Raw genomic sequence first — 14,736 nt, 5'->3', positions numbered from 1 at the left:
TTAAGTGGAGCTTCAGAAAGCGTGACAACAATTGGAGACATGTGAGTAACACAATTTTTCACTATCTTTTTTGGGTTGCTATTCTCATTTACGTGTTACTTCCACCACCTTTTTTTTTTTTTTTTAAAGATTTATTTATTTATTTATTTGAGAGCGAAAGAATGAGAGACAGCATGAGAGGGAGGAGGGTCAGAGGGAGAAGCCGACTCCCTGCTGAGCAGGGAGCCTGATGCGGGGCTCGATCCCGGGACTCCAGGATCATGACCTGAGCCGAAGGCAGTTGCTTAACCAACTGAGCCACCCAGGCGCCCCATACTTCCACCACCTTAAAAGAATTTTTTTTTTTTTTTGCTGGGGAGAAGGAGAGAAAAAGGCTTAATAGTAAAAGATGTAGGTTCTCCAGAGCATTAATTCGACTCAGTCATTTGCCAGCTAAATACTAAATGGGTCCATGGGTTGGTGGAACAGGCATATAACAACCAAGTAAATATAATGTAATTTTACCTTATACCCCCCAGAGTGGAGGCAATGGCATCTTTTTTTTTTAAATTTAAATTCAATTAATTAACATATATTGTATTATTAGTTTCAGAAGTAGAGGTCTGTGACTCATCAGTCTTACAGAGGCATGGCATCTGAAACAGCTGTGGTTGAAGGGTTTCGAATACTAAGCCCCCAGGATCCAATGACCCAGCTATCTTAACCCAACCTATTTTCAACACCTTCAACATCTAAATTTATTTTTATTGCTACCTACAAAAACAAAATTATTTCTAGTGAGCAGCAACAAGGGCCCAGAAGAACACCACACATATTTTTTTGTCTGAATCAGATCCCCAAACACAAACTGTGAAGCATCACTTTAAATATAATCTTAATATAAATTCAAATAGTTAAAAAAAAAAAGGGGGGGTCTGGGTGGCTCAGTTGGTTAAGCGTCCAACTCTTGATTTCAGTTCAGGGTCATGAGCTCGAGCCCCGTGTGGCAGGCTCCACACAGGAAGTGGAGCCTGCTTGTGATTCTCTCTCTCTCTCTGCCCCTTCCCCCCCAACTTGTGTGCATGCAAGCCCTCTCTCTCTCTCTCTCTCTCTCTCAAAAACAAACACAAATAGTTTAAAAAACAAAGAAAGGTGGATCTCAGTGTAAGTAGTTGAGCAGGAAAATTATTTATTACCAATGTTGCCAAAAACTGAAGACAGGTTCTAACTTTATGCTCCAGCACAGATAAACATAAATGTTACAATTTAAGATAGGAAGTAATGGGCAAAACACTGCAGGAAGGTATATGAATCTTCTTTGGAAGATTGCTGAGAGTGAATTCATTGCAGGGGAGAAAAAGATACTTAAAGTCTGATGCAAGAGAAACTGCTAGTTGGAAATAGCAGTTTTGAAGTATTCTTTTTTGTTGTTAATTTGATGTGGAGAGCTCTGCATGAGGACACTGTACCAAGTTTGGGATGCATGTAAAGGTATAATGCTTTATTCCTATGATTTATTGTTTCCCTTACTAAAAAGAGAGATGCCCATATAAAAATCAATTTTTATATCCATTTATCTTATTTTTCTTTGGTGTAGGACAACCTAATGATTTATATAGATTAGCTCATGATACAATACCCAGGTTCATCCACAAAGTTAATTTTAAAATATCTATATGGCTTTCTCCTTAATAAACTGAAAGAAAATGACGGGCAGAAGTAGGGATAATGGTAGAACAAAATGGCAGAAGTAATAAAGGGGACAAATGCATTCTAGTTGATTAGGAACAGCCAGAAAAGCTCAGTTCTCTAAATGTGGAGGGCACCTGATGCCTGGGCGTCTGGAGCTACGGCCTATTTTCTCCACCTGTCATCAACTGTTTCAGAGCACGTCCAACATTTACATGTTCCCTGTTCATTCCCACAGTACATGATTGTGAGAAGCAAAATCAAATTGCATTAATTTGGGGGAGAAACAAAACAATGCCCCAAATCTGAGGTACACTGAGGATTATGAATGTTAATAGAAGCCACAAAGGATGGGCGCCTGGGTGGCTCAGTCGGTTAAGTATCTGACTCTTGATTTTAGCTCAGGTCATGATCTCAGGGCCATTAGATCAAGCCCCCAGTCCGGCTCCTGCTAACTGCAGAGTCTGCTTGAGATTCTCCCTCTCCTTCTGCCCCTCCCCTGCACAGGCCCATAGGCACTCCCGCGCAGGCGCACTCTCTCAAATAAATAAATAAATAAATAAATAAATAAAATCTTTAAAAAAAAAAAAAAGAAGCCTCAAAGGAAAAAAGAGGAACTGTTTTGATATAGAAACTATCTCATTATCAGTTTGTTATTTATCACATCTCTGTATCCTGCAACATAACACTTCCCCAGCAGAAGATTATGACCCTTTAAACCAAATATTTCCAAATGTGGTTGTCAACATAGAGGTCTTTATAGGAAAGGAACACTAGATGTGGTTCCATTAAAAATGAACCCTTTCCATGGTGTACATAAGGGCACACATTTTAGATCCATGGAGTTGACAGAAGCTTCTGTGTGGCCTCATTGCTAATTCAAAGAAAGCCTTTATTTGGGAGATTATATTCTTGTTTACACATAGCAACAACAGTCAGAAAGAAATAGGAAACGGCATGAAGAAATTAGAGGTAAATAGCTTTTAATACAAATGTTCTTTACAGTTTTGTTCTAGTATGAAAGTTATTTTTCAAACAGTTAAATTCAAATCCACGGTTACCAATATGGAGGTCTTAAAAGGGAAAAAAAATGTTAAATTTCTAGATGAACAAATTTACCATATCCCATTACAAATGTGATTTGTGGGAGGCAAGATCAAATTATATTAATCCACTCTGGGAGCGCAGATAATTGTCCATCTCAGTAAAGAGGTAACTGCGCTGGCGCAGAGCTTAGAATTTTCTGAAGAAAGTAGTTACCACGGTAACCCCTTTGTCATTGGTGGCTACCTCTCCCGCATGAGGCAGGAAGCCAATTTTGGTGTGTGAGCAAGATGCCAGGGCAGAACTTTGTTTTTAGCCATCATGGGTCCTCCTCATCTCCCTTGCTCCTGTTGCCTCTGCCATCTCTGTTTATTCCACCTCAAGGCATTTCCAATGTCTATGATCACAGGAAGATGGGAGAGACGGTAGCACTGTTGCCAGGACAGAGAGGCAAGTCAGAGGAGCTGGCCATAGATGGCAAAATAGCAATTGGCACGGTTCTGCTGCCACTAACTAACCTGAGCTACAACTGAAAATTTTAAGTACAAGTCAGTATTGTCTTCCAGTGTCACTAAATTGTCTTTCAAATATAAGAGTTTTTGGAGGAAAGGTGCTTTTTTCTTGGGTAACCACCACCAACTCATTTAATGTTCTCCTCCACCATTCTCCTAAGTCATGGAGTTCAACAATTCTCTGTAGTTCTCCTCCACCCCCTTTTCTTGCAGACTCTCAGTCCCCATTGGTCTTCACTTTCTCTTTTACTTGTTAGACTCCATTTTCCATCATGTCAACCACACTCTTCTAGCCTCATCTCTCTGAACCTGTGTGTGCTTAGGGTCATCAAGTACCAGTTCCTGAGAAGCGACTATTAACATTCAGAAATTGTGTGAGCCAGTTCTTTTTTTTTTTTTTTAAGGTTTTATTTATTTATTTGAGGGAGGGAGGGGCAGAGGGAAAGGGAGAGAGGGAATCTCGGGCAGACTCCATGCTGAGCACAGAGCCACACATGGGGCTCGATCTCATGACCCTGAGATCCTGACCTGAATTGAAATCAAGAGTCGGATGCTTAACCGACTGAGCCACTCAGACGCCCATGTGTGAGCCTGTTCTTAAGTTATTGGCACCTTGAAATTGGCCATCGTCGGAGTATTTACACCGTGGAAAATGGCACAAGTGACAGATCAGGGATTCCCCTTTTCCTCATCCCTCTCATTCCCCCAAGATCTGGTTTATTAGAGCACCATTGCCTTGGCCCCACTGTCCTTCCTTTGCCTCATGCTGGCAAACCTCAACTTGGGGTCAAGATAACTGTCTACATTCTTCATGTATATATTTGGGCTGCTGAGTGTTTCTGGAGAAACTCACAAAATGCTACAGATTCTTGCCACTATGAATTCATGATCTCCAACAACGGTCCAACAACTCTTTGTGTGTTTTCTCACTTAGTTCTTCCAATCTCTACAACGTCTATTCTAAAAGCTTTTCCATGTTCTTTAAACCTCTCACTCTACTATATACTCCCTTCCTCTAGAATCTGCTTAATTGAAATAACAGAAACCTTCAAATGAAATATTCTCAATTTCCTCCCCACCAAACTGCACATTCCCTTCATCCTCATTGATTCCTTGCTCATTCCCTTCTACTGTAATGGAAGAAAGGTCTATTCTCTGGAATCTAATCCCTTACCCTACTTGGAGGCCTGTCTCTTGATATATTCCTCTTTCTTTACCGAATCTTCAACTTTTCTCTTTCTGTGGGCCTTTTCTTCTTATTTGAAGATGGAGTGGTCTGGCCCCTACATATCAGCCCTCATGATTCTCTCAGCTATAGTCCCATTTGCTTTCCCTCAGTTTCTTAAACAGAACTTACTGCCTCCTTCTTCACAGTGTTTGTACATGCTGTTCCTTCAGCCTGGAATGCCTTATAATCTCAGTTTGAGAAAGCTTTCCCTAAATTGTTGATTGAGTCAGAGTCAGGTTCCTTTGCTCCTTCCCCTCATATATCCTTCTTATTCCCTTCTGAGCTTTTGTCTCACTTGTAATTACACAGTTATTAAGGTGATTATCTAACTAACATTTTGCACACAATAGTATGGAAATCCCATGATTTCAGGGAGCATATCTACCTTGTGTTCCCTGGGTCTAGCACAGCGCCAGGCATATAGCAGGTGCTCAATGAAGAAACTGATTCATTTAAGTTTTTTAGCATTTAGAGACTCATCTTTCCCATCCTCCAAACACCCATATCAGTCTCATGTCTTTTTTTTTTTTTTTAAGATTTATTTATTTATTTGACAGAGAGAGATGGAACAGAAGCAGGGGGAGTGGGAGAGGGAGAAGCAGGCTTCCCGTGGAGCAGGGAGCCCAATGTGGGGCTCGATCCCAGGACCCTGGGATCATGACCTGAGCCAAAGGCAGACGCTTAACAACTGAGCCACCCAGGTGCCCCTCAATCTCATGTCTTCTTATCTCTCTTGTACTTATTCTCTGGCTTGCTGGCCATCTCTTTCATCCCCCATCTTCTTCCCATTCTAACCTTCTCAGAAGAGTTGTTTTATCTTCCTTTCTCCATTTCCTCCCCTCCCATTTATTCCTTGAATCACTGGAGTTTATACTTCATCACTCCACTGAAACTGCTCTCACTAAGGCCATTAAGGACATCTTTATCATTAACTATTGCACAATGTCTGCTTTTCACTACCTTATATGACCTCTAAGCATTACTGACATTTATTCAACTTCTTCCTTCTTGAAAACAAATACCCTTTCCCTTAGCAGTCACACTTCACTTCTCTTCTGGGTTTCTTCCTGTCTTCTCAGTCTCACCAGCTTCTACTTCTCAGCCCATTTTTTTACATGTTAATGTACCTATCCTCAACGTTCCTTTCTGCTCCCTTATGAGAATTCACCCACTCTCATGGTTTCAATAGTGGGACATTCAAATACCTACTTTCAGCTCAGATCTCACTTCCATACCCATCCACTTACTTGATATTTCTATATATTTGGATATGAGATTGTGGATATACACTGCAAACTTAACATGTCCAACACTTCACACATTATCTTCCATCCTTGTAATTTGTTCTCCTTTGTTCTCTTTGCAGTGTGATTACTATCAAGTTGCCTAAGTAAGAATTCTGAAAGTCATCACAGGCTCTCTTCCCTGCCCTAATGCTCACATTTAATCACTAAGATCTCTTGATTCTATCTCTTGAATATCTCTGGAATCTGTCGATATTTCTCCAGCCCATAACAGATACTCTGGTCACTTCTCACCTGGATTACCGCAACCACCCCTGAATTGGTCTGTCACAAATATCTAATCTTACCCCTTTCAATCCATTCTCCACACAGCAGCCAGAAAGATCTTTCTAAAACAAACAGCTGATTATTTCTGCCTCTTATTTAAAACCCCTCAGTGCTTCCCATTGCTCCCAGGATAAAATCCAAATTGCTTACCATGGCTTACATGGCTCTGCACCAGCAGTCTGGCTCCTGCTTACTTTGTCTTCTCTCTATTTACTCCCCTCACCCCCATTCTCTAGTCATCAACTATGATTAGGGCTTGTTCAACACCACATTTTCTTACCTCTGGGCATATTCCCCTTGCTTCAGATACTCCTTAACTCCTGCTAACCCTTCAGGTCTTATCTTAACTCTTATTTCCTCTCAGAAGTTCTCTTGCATAGTTCCTGCACACAACAGGCACTCAAGAAATTAACTTCCTTTCCTAACTACTTTGTTTTAGTTTAACATCAAATTTTGAGGTTTTAATTTTGCTCAAATTATTTCACTAATAAAATCAAATGAAAGAGGCTGATTTCTATTTTTAAATATTCTTTTATGAAGATCTACCAACAGACTATTTTGAGTGATGTGATGAACTTTGCTACTAATGAGATGCATCACAAATGTGGCATTTGGAACATTTTTCCAAATAAAAATGAACAAGGAAGGAAGGAACGAATGAACAAACGAACGAACAGACAAGACTTGTTTCCCAGTCTTTGAAGAGCAATTCTCAGGGAGTTTGCATGTCCATAGAACTAAGGTATACACAGTACTCTAACTTTTATTACAGGTGTTTTACTCTTCTAGTTTATCCTTTTATTCTTATCAGAGCAATGCCAGCTAAATGCATTCCATTATAATTAAAAGATTCAAAATTTTAATATTTCATCATTTATCTACATAGCATTGAATTGTATGGAGAGGCATGAAAGAATTAAATCATATACGATGTCTAATATCTTAAATTTTTGACCAACAAGAATGGCAATTTCATCAATTCAACCTAATACAATATAAATGATGTTGAATAAAATTATATAGAACAACAGGCAGATCAAGAATAATTATAAAGGTTGTATGTATAAGCACTTGAATATCTATAGATATCACATTCATAAATTCTTATACTTTATAAAAATATCAATTTACTTAGCAAGTTTAAGACTGTCCCACAGTATACAGGCTAATTTTTTTTTGAGTTACTGAATTCCTTTTAAGAATCTAATGAAAGCTCTGGATCGTCTTACCTGGAAAAACAAAATGCTCATATGCTTGTGTTAAGAAATTCAAATTTCTACTGATTTAGAGTCCATGAAGCCAAGATTCAAGTTTAAGAAGGTCTATAGTAGCAGAATTTTTAACTACAAGTAACAACTGAATAATGGTATTCAACAAAGCCTGAGGAAGTACAGGATATTCATATATTAAGTAAGCAAATGACTTTTCAAATCAAGTCTGATGGGTCAACATATTTTCCGATTATAACCTAGCTGAAACCATAGGCACAGGAAGATATGAGAAACATTTAAAATCATGTTAGTTAAATCAGAAAAAACCCACAAAAACATTTTTGATATTTAATATTATACAGGTTTGAGAAGAATAAAGTTATTTATCTAATCCAGTGTGGTTTGTTAATACATCTTGTTGTACACATGCAGAAATAAACCACATATGGAACTAAGTTACTTTTCACCTGCAACTAACTGTTGCATCTATTTTAAAAGCAGTCAGTTCACTGCAATCACTCATCACCTAGTTCCTTAAAGTTAGAGGAAAGTGATTCATCTTGTTGGGTAATTAAATGAGAACATGTCAATTCAAAAAAGATATAATCATACACAAATACTAACTCTGAAAATAATTAAAATAATTTTTTTTTAAATTTTTGATATTCTATCTTTAATCTCAAGGCTGTAGATAAGAAATTGTGAGAGCAGCTTGTTTGCCTATTCCATACCTGCAGTCACCTCTGTCTGTGAATGCTTTGCCTAACACACAGCCTCGGTCTGTAAATCCATCATTCCCTAAACTTTGCAGTTGCCAGCATATTCTGCTACAAGGACGGCATGAGGACACACATCCTTACCACACCCCTACTTCCATTATTCATTGCCACACCTCAAACTCCACAACTTCTCACAAGTTGCAGCATATAAGAATGGGGAAGAGGGAGGTGGTGTGAACGGTATGACAGACCTCAGTGTTTTTTCAAAACAGCAAGCTGTTGTGAAATCGATTTAGTGGGTTATGATTACCTTTTCGGTTTGAAGATTTTTCTTCAAGAAGTTTAAATGACACAGAATACAATACAGTAGTAGAAGAGGAAACATCAGAGTACATCACACATTGTAAGGGTATTTCTTCAGATATGTGTGTGGGGGGGGAGTCAGGGTTTTGATGTAAAAGCTATTTTAAAATGTAGGTCTCAGTTAAAAAACAATTTTAAATATTTAGGTTGGAAACCTATGCTCCAGTTCCAAAACAATCCTTGGATATTATACTACTTCCGTCTTCCTTCTCTGAGTTTCACCTCACGTCTACCTCATAATCACTTTATAAATTAAAATGATATCCTGTGATGCAAAATCAATATACAAAACTCTGTTGTATTTCAATACATGAATAAGAAACTACCAAAAAGAGAAATTAAGAAAACAATCCATTTTATAATTGCATCAAAAAATACCTTGGAATAAATTTAACCAAGGAAAGATCTGTACACTGAAAACTGTAAGACATTAATGAAAGAAACTAAAGAAGACACAAATAAATAGAAAGATATTCTGTGTTCACAGGTTAGATTAATATTGTTAAAAGGTCTATACACCCAAAGCAATCTATAGATCAATACAATCCCTATCAAAATTCCAATGACATCTTTCACAGAAACGGAACAAACAATTTTAAAATTTGCATAGAACCACAAAAGATCCCAAATACCCAAAGCAATCTTGAGAAAGAAGAACAAAGCTGGAGGCATCACACTCTCTGACTTCAACAACATTACAAAGCCAAAGTAATCAAAACAGTATGATAGCAGCATTAAAAAAAAAAAAAAAACAGACACAGATCAATGGGACAGAATAGAGAAGCCAGAAATAAATCCATGCATATATGGTCAATTAATTTACAACAAAGGAGCCAGGACATACTATGGGGAAAGGACAATTTCTTCAATAAATGGCGATGGAAAAACTGGACAGTCATATGCAAAAGAATGAAACTGGGCCACTATCTTATACCAAACACAAAAATTAACTCAAAATGGATTTAAAAACTTGAACATAAGACCTTAAACCATAAAACTCCTAGAAGAGGGGTGCCTGGCTGGCTCAGTCGTTAAGCATCTGCCTTCAGCTCAGGTCATGATCCCAGGGTCCTGGGATCAAGCCCCACATCGGGCTCCCTGCTCAGCAGGAAGCCTGCTTCTCCCTCTCCCACTCCCCCTGCTTGTGTTCCTTCTCTCGCTATCTCTCTCTGTCAAATAAATAAATCTTAAAAAAAAGAAAAAAAAAATAGCTAAGATGGGCGCCTGGGTGGCTCCGTCACTAAGCGTCTGCCTTCGGCTCAGGTCATGATCCCAGGGTCCTGGGATCGAGCCCTGCATCGGGCTCCCTGCTCAGCGGGAAGCCTGCTTCTCCCTCTCCCACTCCCTCTGCTTGTGTTCCTGCTCTCGCTGTCTCTCTGTCAAATAAATAAATAAAATCTTAAAAAAAAAAAAAAACTTCTAGAAGAAAACATAGGTGGTGAGCTCCTTGATGTGTCTTGGTGATGATTTTTTTTGGATTTGACATCTAAAATAAATACAACAAAAGCAAAAATAAACCAAGTGGGACTACATCATACTAAAAAGTTTTACACAGAGGTGCCTGGGTGGCTCAGTTGGTTAAGTGTCTGACTCTTGATTTCAGCTCAGGTTTTGATCTCAGGATTGTGAGTTCAAGCCCCATGAGTTTAAACAAACAAACAAACAACAACTTTTGCACAGCAAAGAAAAACCATCAACAAAATGAAAAGGCAACCTATTGAATGGTAGAAAATATTTGCAAATCATATGTCTGATAAAGAGTTAATATCCAAAATATATAAAGAACTCCTATAACTCAACAGCAAAAAAAACAACAACAACAATCTGATTATAAACTGGGCAGAGGACCTGAACAGACATTTTTCCAAAGAAGACATACAGACAAACAACAGGTACATGAAAAGGTGCCCAGCACTACTAATCATCAGGGAAATGCAAATCAAAACCAAAATGAGATATCACTTCACATCTGTTAGAGTGGCTATTATCAAAAAGATAAGAAATAAGTGCTGGCCAGGATGTGGAGAAAAGGAAACCCTTCTGCAATTGTGGAAATGTAAATTGGTGCAGCCATTATGAAAATGAAGGTTCTTCAAAAAAATTAAAAACAAAACTACCATACAATCTAGTAATTTCACTTCTGGGTATTTATCTGAATAAAACAAAAACACTAATTTGAAAAGATAATATGCACCCCATGTTCATTACAGCATTATTTACAATAGCCAGCAATGGAAACCTAAATGGCCCCTGATGGATGAATGGCTAAAGAAAATGTAGCATACATGCACAAAGGAATATTATTCAGCCACAAAAAAGAATGAAATCTTGCCATTGGGCACCATATGGATGGAACTTGATGGCATTATGCTAAGTGAAATAGGTCAGACAGAAAAAGATAAATACCAGATGATCTCACTTATATGTAGAATCTTTTAAAACAAAAATACCAAGTTCAGGGATACAGAGAACAGACTGCTCGAGGCAGGGGGTAAGGTGGGTAAAATGGGTGAAGGGGGTCAAAAGGTACAAATTTCATTATAAAATGATGACATTATTCATTATAAAATAAATAAGTCATGGGGATATACTATACAGCATGATGACTATAGGTAATAATACCATACTGCTACTAGGAGAGTGGATCTTTAAAGTTCTTACCACAAGAAAAAAATATTTTGTAACTATGGATGGTGACAGGGGTTAACTGGACTTATTGTGGTGATCATTTCTCAATTTTGTGACTGAAACTAATATAATGTTATCAACTATACCTTAATAAACATGGTGTCCTGTGAGTACTGTTTTATATAGCTAAGAAAAAGTTACTCTCCTTAGATAATGCAAAGACAAAAAACAAAACCCAAAACAAGACCTAAAAACAAAAAACAAAATCAAATAATTCATTATTACTTAAAATAAAAATTTATGTCTATCTGCTCATGTTCACACAAATTATTCTGGTTGCACATGTTCATTCCAGAAATAGCCCAATCAGATCCTATTTTGAACTTACTTTCTAACATTTTAAGTTTCTGTGTCTTTCAGATACCAAGTTTCTGGTTTGACCGTTGTTAATCGCCTCCATCCTCTGAGGAGCTTCATAAATTATATTGGAAAAAATCCTTCCCTGTACATCTCACAATTTTGGATTGCTTCCTGGGTTTTCCATTCTCAGTGACTGTCCAATGCTACCAAATTTCCCTTGAAGACATTTAACTTTCTACCTTACCTGTACCTCCTAATTCTCTCATCTCATTCTTAGAAATGAATGTTTTATTTTAACAGATTCCTATAGTACTGTTCTAGTTACAGTACCTTTCTCTGACAGCTCTGGAACAATCAGAGGGCTGGAGCCTACCTTTCAAACATACCACCCAAAAAATTCAATCAAAGCCACCATGACTACTGAAATGTATTTTCAAAGTCTACAGACAAATGTGGCTCATACTTAGTCATTTGGCCCAGCCAAATAAAATAATTAGTCTGGAAGGCTTTACAAGTTTGCATTTCAGGATGAAGATTCAGAGGTTTGTTTTGCTTTAGTATCTTTGGAAAATGATTTTTTTTTTTAAATATAGAATTCATTTGAAAGACAATATATTTTTTCTCTTCAGTTATTTACTTTCAGCACTGAATTGTACTTTTCAACATTTAGAATTCACTTTAAAATAAGTTAAGATAAAAAACAACAGTGTTACACCAAAAAAGTGTTAGAGTGGGTATGATGCTTAAATGAAGTCTATGTCAAAGTATATTTTAAGTAATGAATTTAATAACCCAATGGCATCTCAATCTTCTAATCTCCTAATCCAAAATCTATGGAGTCATCTTGACTCCTCATTTCCTCTCATACTCATGTGTAATGTATCATGAAATCCTTTTGGTTCTCTTTCAGAATATACTCAGGTTCCAACTACCTCCGTCCCTACTCCATCTCTATCTCATTGTTATCACCCTGGTAAACTCTATCATTATTTCTCAACAGGATTACTGCAAAACCCCCTGTCTGACCTCCCTACTTCCACCCTTACTTTCTTGCAGTCTGTTTTCAACACAGTAAGTGCTGTGATCCTCTAAAACCTCAGACAGATCATATCACTCTTCCACTCAAAACCCTGCAAGAGCTACCCACTTCACTTAAAGTCTGAATCCTTACAAAGACCTACATTTTCTGGCTCCTTGTGAGCTCTCTAACTTCCTCTTCTATTGCTCTCATTTTCATTCACTTCACTCCAGCTACATTGGCCTTCTTGCTGTTCTTCAAACCCACCAGGCATGAGCCAGGCTCAGGGCCTTTGAACTAGCTGTTGTCTCCACTGGAACGTTCTTCCCCTAGACATCTCCATGACTAACCCCTCTCCTTCACCTTTTTAATGAGGTCTACTTACTCTGAATACCTATTAACAACTGTAACTTTCCCTCTCCTCACCAATCCAGTCTTGCTTATTTCACCCTACTTTTCCTTTTTTCCTAGCTATTTATCACCTTCTAGCATATTAAATATATTATTCATTATTTTAGTCATTTATTGTCTGTTTCCTTCTGCAAGAACATAAGGTCCATAAGACATGGGATCTTTGTCTCTTTGTTCAGAAGGGAAATTTATATTTATGTCATAGTTAGGTAAGAAGATTCCCTAGTATATTCCAGAGGTACAAGAATTAACATCAATAAATTGGTTCCAAATCTTTAAAAAATGTGCTCTCTCATCTTGATACCATAATTTTCTTGATAGAAATTTCCATATCAAATTATTATATGAAACTTGTTTAGTTTTATGAGACATAGGCTAAGGAACAATATATCCATGACCATTTTGCAGATGTGGGGTGGGAATGGGCAGACCAAGACTCAAAGCTTTCCTAGTCCCTTGGAGAAAAGAAAGCACTGCCTAAGCAGGCTTTTCTTGCTTTGTCATAAATAATCCTAAAACAGATGGCCAAAAGCTAAATACTAAGTCTGCTGCTATGGAAACCACTATCACAGCAGTCCATTCTAGAGCCCTACCTATAAGATAAATGTTTGTCTTCCTATTGTTCCAATCTGAACCTACTAACTTTCACTCCAAGTCCTACTAGAAGGTATTATACACATACCAGCCTCACAAAAATGTCTGGGAGAGACTAGTTCATACACAGTATCACCTTAAACATAGTCAAAATCCAGCAATGTATAGAGAAAGGGTTTTATATAATTGGCCACGTTCTTTCTGCATTCAAGTTCTGTCTTTATTATATATAAATCCATGTACCTTACCTTAATATTGCAAGCCTGCTCCATCAGTCTTCTGGCATTTTCCTCCGCCCTGTATCTCTTTGGAAGCTGAACTCTGAAAAACTTTAAAGCACCTTCAAAATCAGCCTGCAGAAGATCTTCCTTTGAGGTCTGCAAAATAATCCCAAGAATCATCATTACATTTTAGCCTGCCTTCAGGACAAATACATTGAAAAAAGAATTTCTATTTTCCCAAATGCATCATTGTAGCTAAGATCTAGCTTAGTTCCACAAGTTATTAGGAATAGATTTCTAACCATAAGTCACCATAAATCCTAGGTGCAGTATAGGAATTAATTAATAGGCTAACATATTTAATTTACATAACCTGAAGATTAGAATGGTGGATCCCAGCAAAGCTAACCAAGTTACAGCTCTGGAGGGAAAAAAAAAAAAAAATGCCAGAAAAGGAAAAAATTTTAACTCTGGGTCTAATCTATGACTTTAGCTTGCTGGGTGTTCTAAGGATATTATTAGAAACTTGGCTGAAGACATAGACAATGTAATCAAAGCACATTAAAATTATATAATGAACACCTAATGGGAGAAGGACCTTTCAACTAATGACAACAGCAGTTCAAGAAAATAAGAAATTGATTGCCCACCTTAAAGAATGCTATGAAAAAGTAAATGAAGTGAATCACTTAACTAGCAAACTTCTTATGAAAACCGTTTGCAAAATTTACTTCTTCAAGAAATAACCACTTAAAAATAAATATATGCATGCATAGAAAAAAGATGGAAAGGAAATAAAAGGTTTCTCTGGATAGTGGGGTCATAGGGGTTTTTACCCTTATATTTTGCTGTATTTTCTGCAGTAAAGATTTTGTAATAAGAGGGGTGCCTGGGTGGCTCAGTCATTGGGTGTCTGCCTTCAGCTTGGGTCGTGGTCCCAGGGTCCTGGGATCAGGCCCCGCATCAGGCTCCCTGCTCTGCGGGAAGCCTGCTTCTCCCTCTCGTACTCCCCCTGCTTGTGTTCCCTCTCTCGCTATGTATCTGTCTGTCAAATAAATAAATAAAATCTTAAAAAAAAAAAAAGATTTTGTAATAAGAAAGACAATAAGGGGCGCCTGGCTGGCTCAGTGGGTAGAGCCGGTGACTCTTGATCTTCTTGGGGTTGTATGTCCAAGCCCCACACTGGGT

General features: G+C 37.8%; 1 protein-coding gene across 4 annotated transcripts in view; it reads right to left on the bottom strand.

Moving 5' to 3' along the window:
- Window positions 1–14,736, bottom strand: part of RABGAP1L (RAB GTPase activating protein 1 like) — a 748,424-nt gene that overhangs the window by 135,976 nt on the left and 597,712 nt on the right. For all 4 annotated transcript variants that reach the window (XM_078077989.1, XM_078077987.1, XM_078077988.1 and 1 more), the window contains one exon: window positions 13,576–13,704. In XM_078077989.1, the coding sequence (XP_077934115.1) occupies window positions 13,576–13,704 (129 nt within the window). The remainder of the gene's footprint in view (window positions 1–13,575; window positions 13,705–14,736) is intronic.

Source organism: Halichoerus grypus, chromosome 7 (assembly GCF_964656455.1).
Source record: "Halichoerus grypus chromosome 7, mHalGry1.hap1.1, whole genome shotgun sequence".
Classification (NCBI taxonomy): Eukaryota; Metazoa; Chordata; class Mammalia; order Carnivora; family Phocidae; genus Halichoerus; species Halichoerus grypus.
Note: the sequence above shows the minus strand (reverse complement) of the source record. Positions and strands in the feature narration are given on the sequence as shown.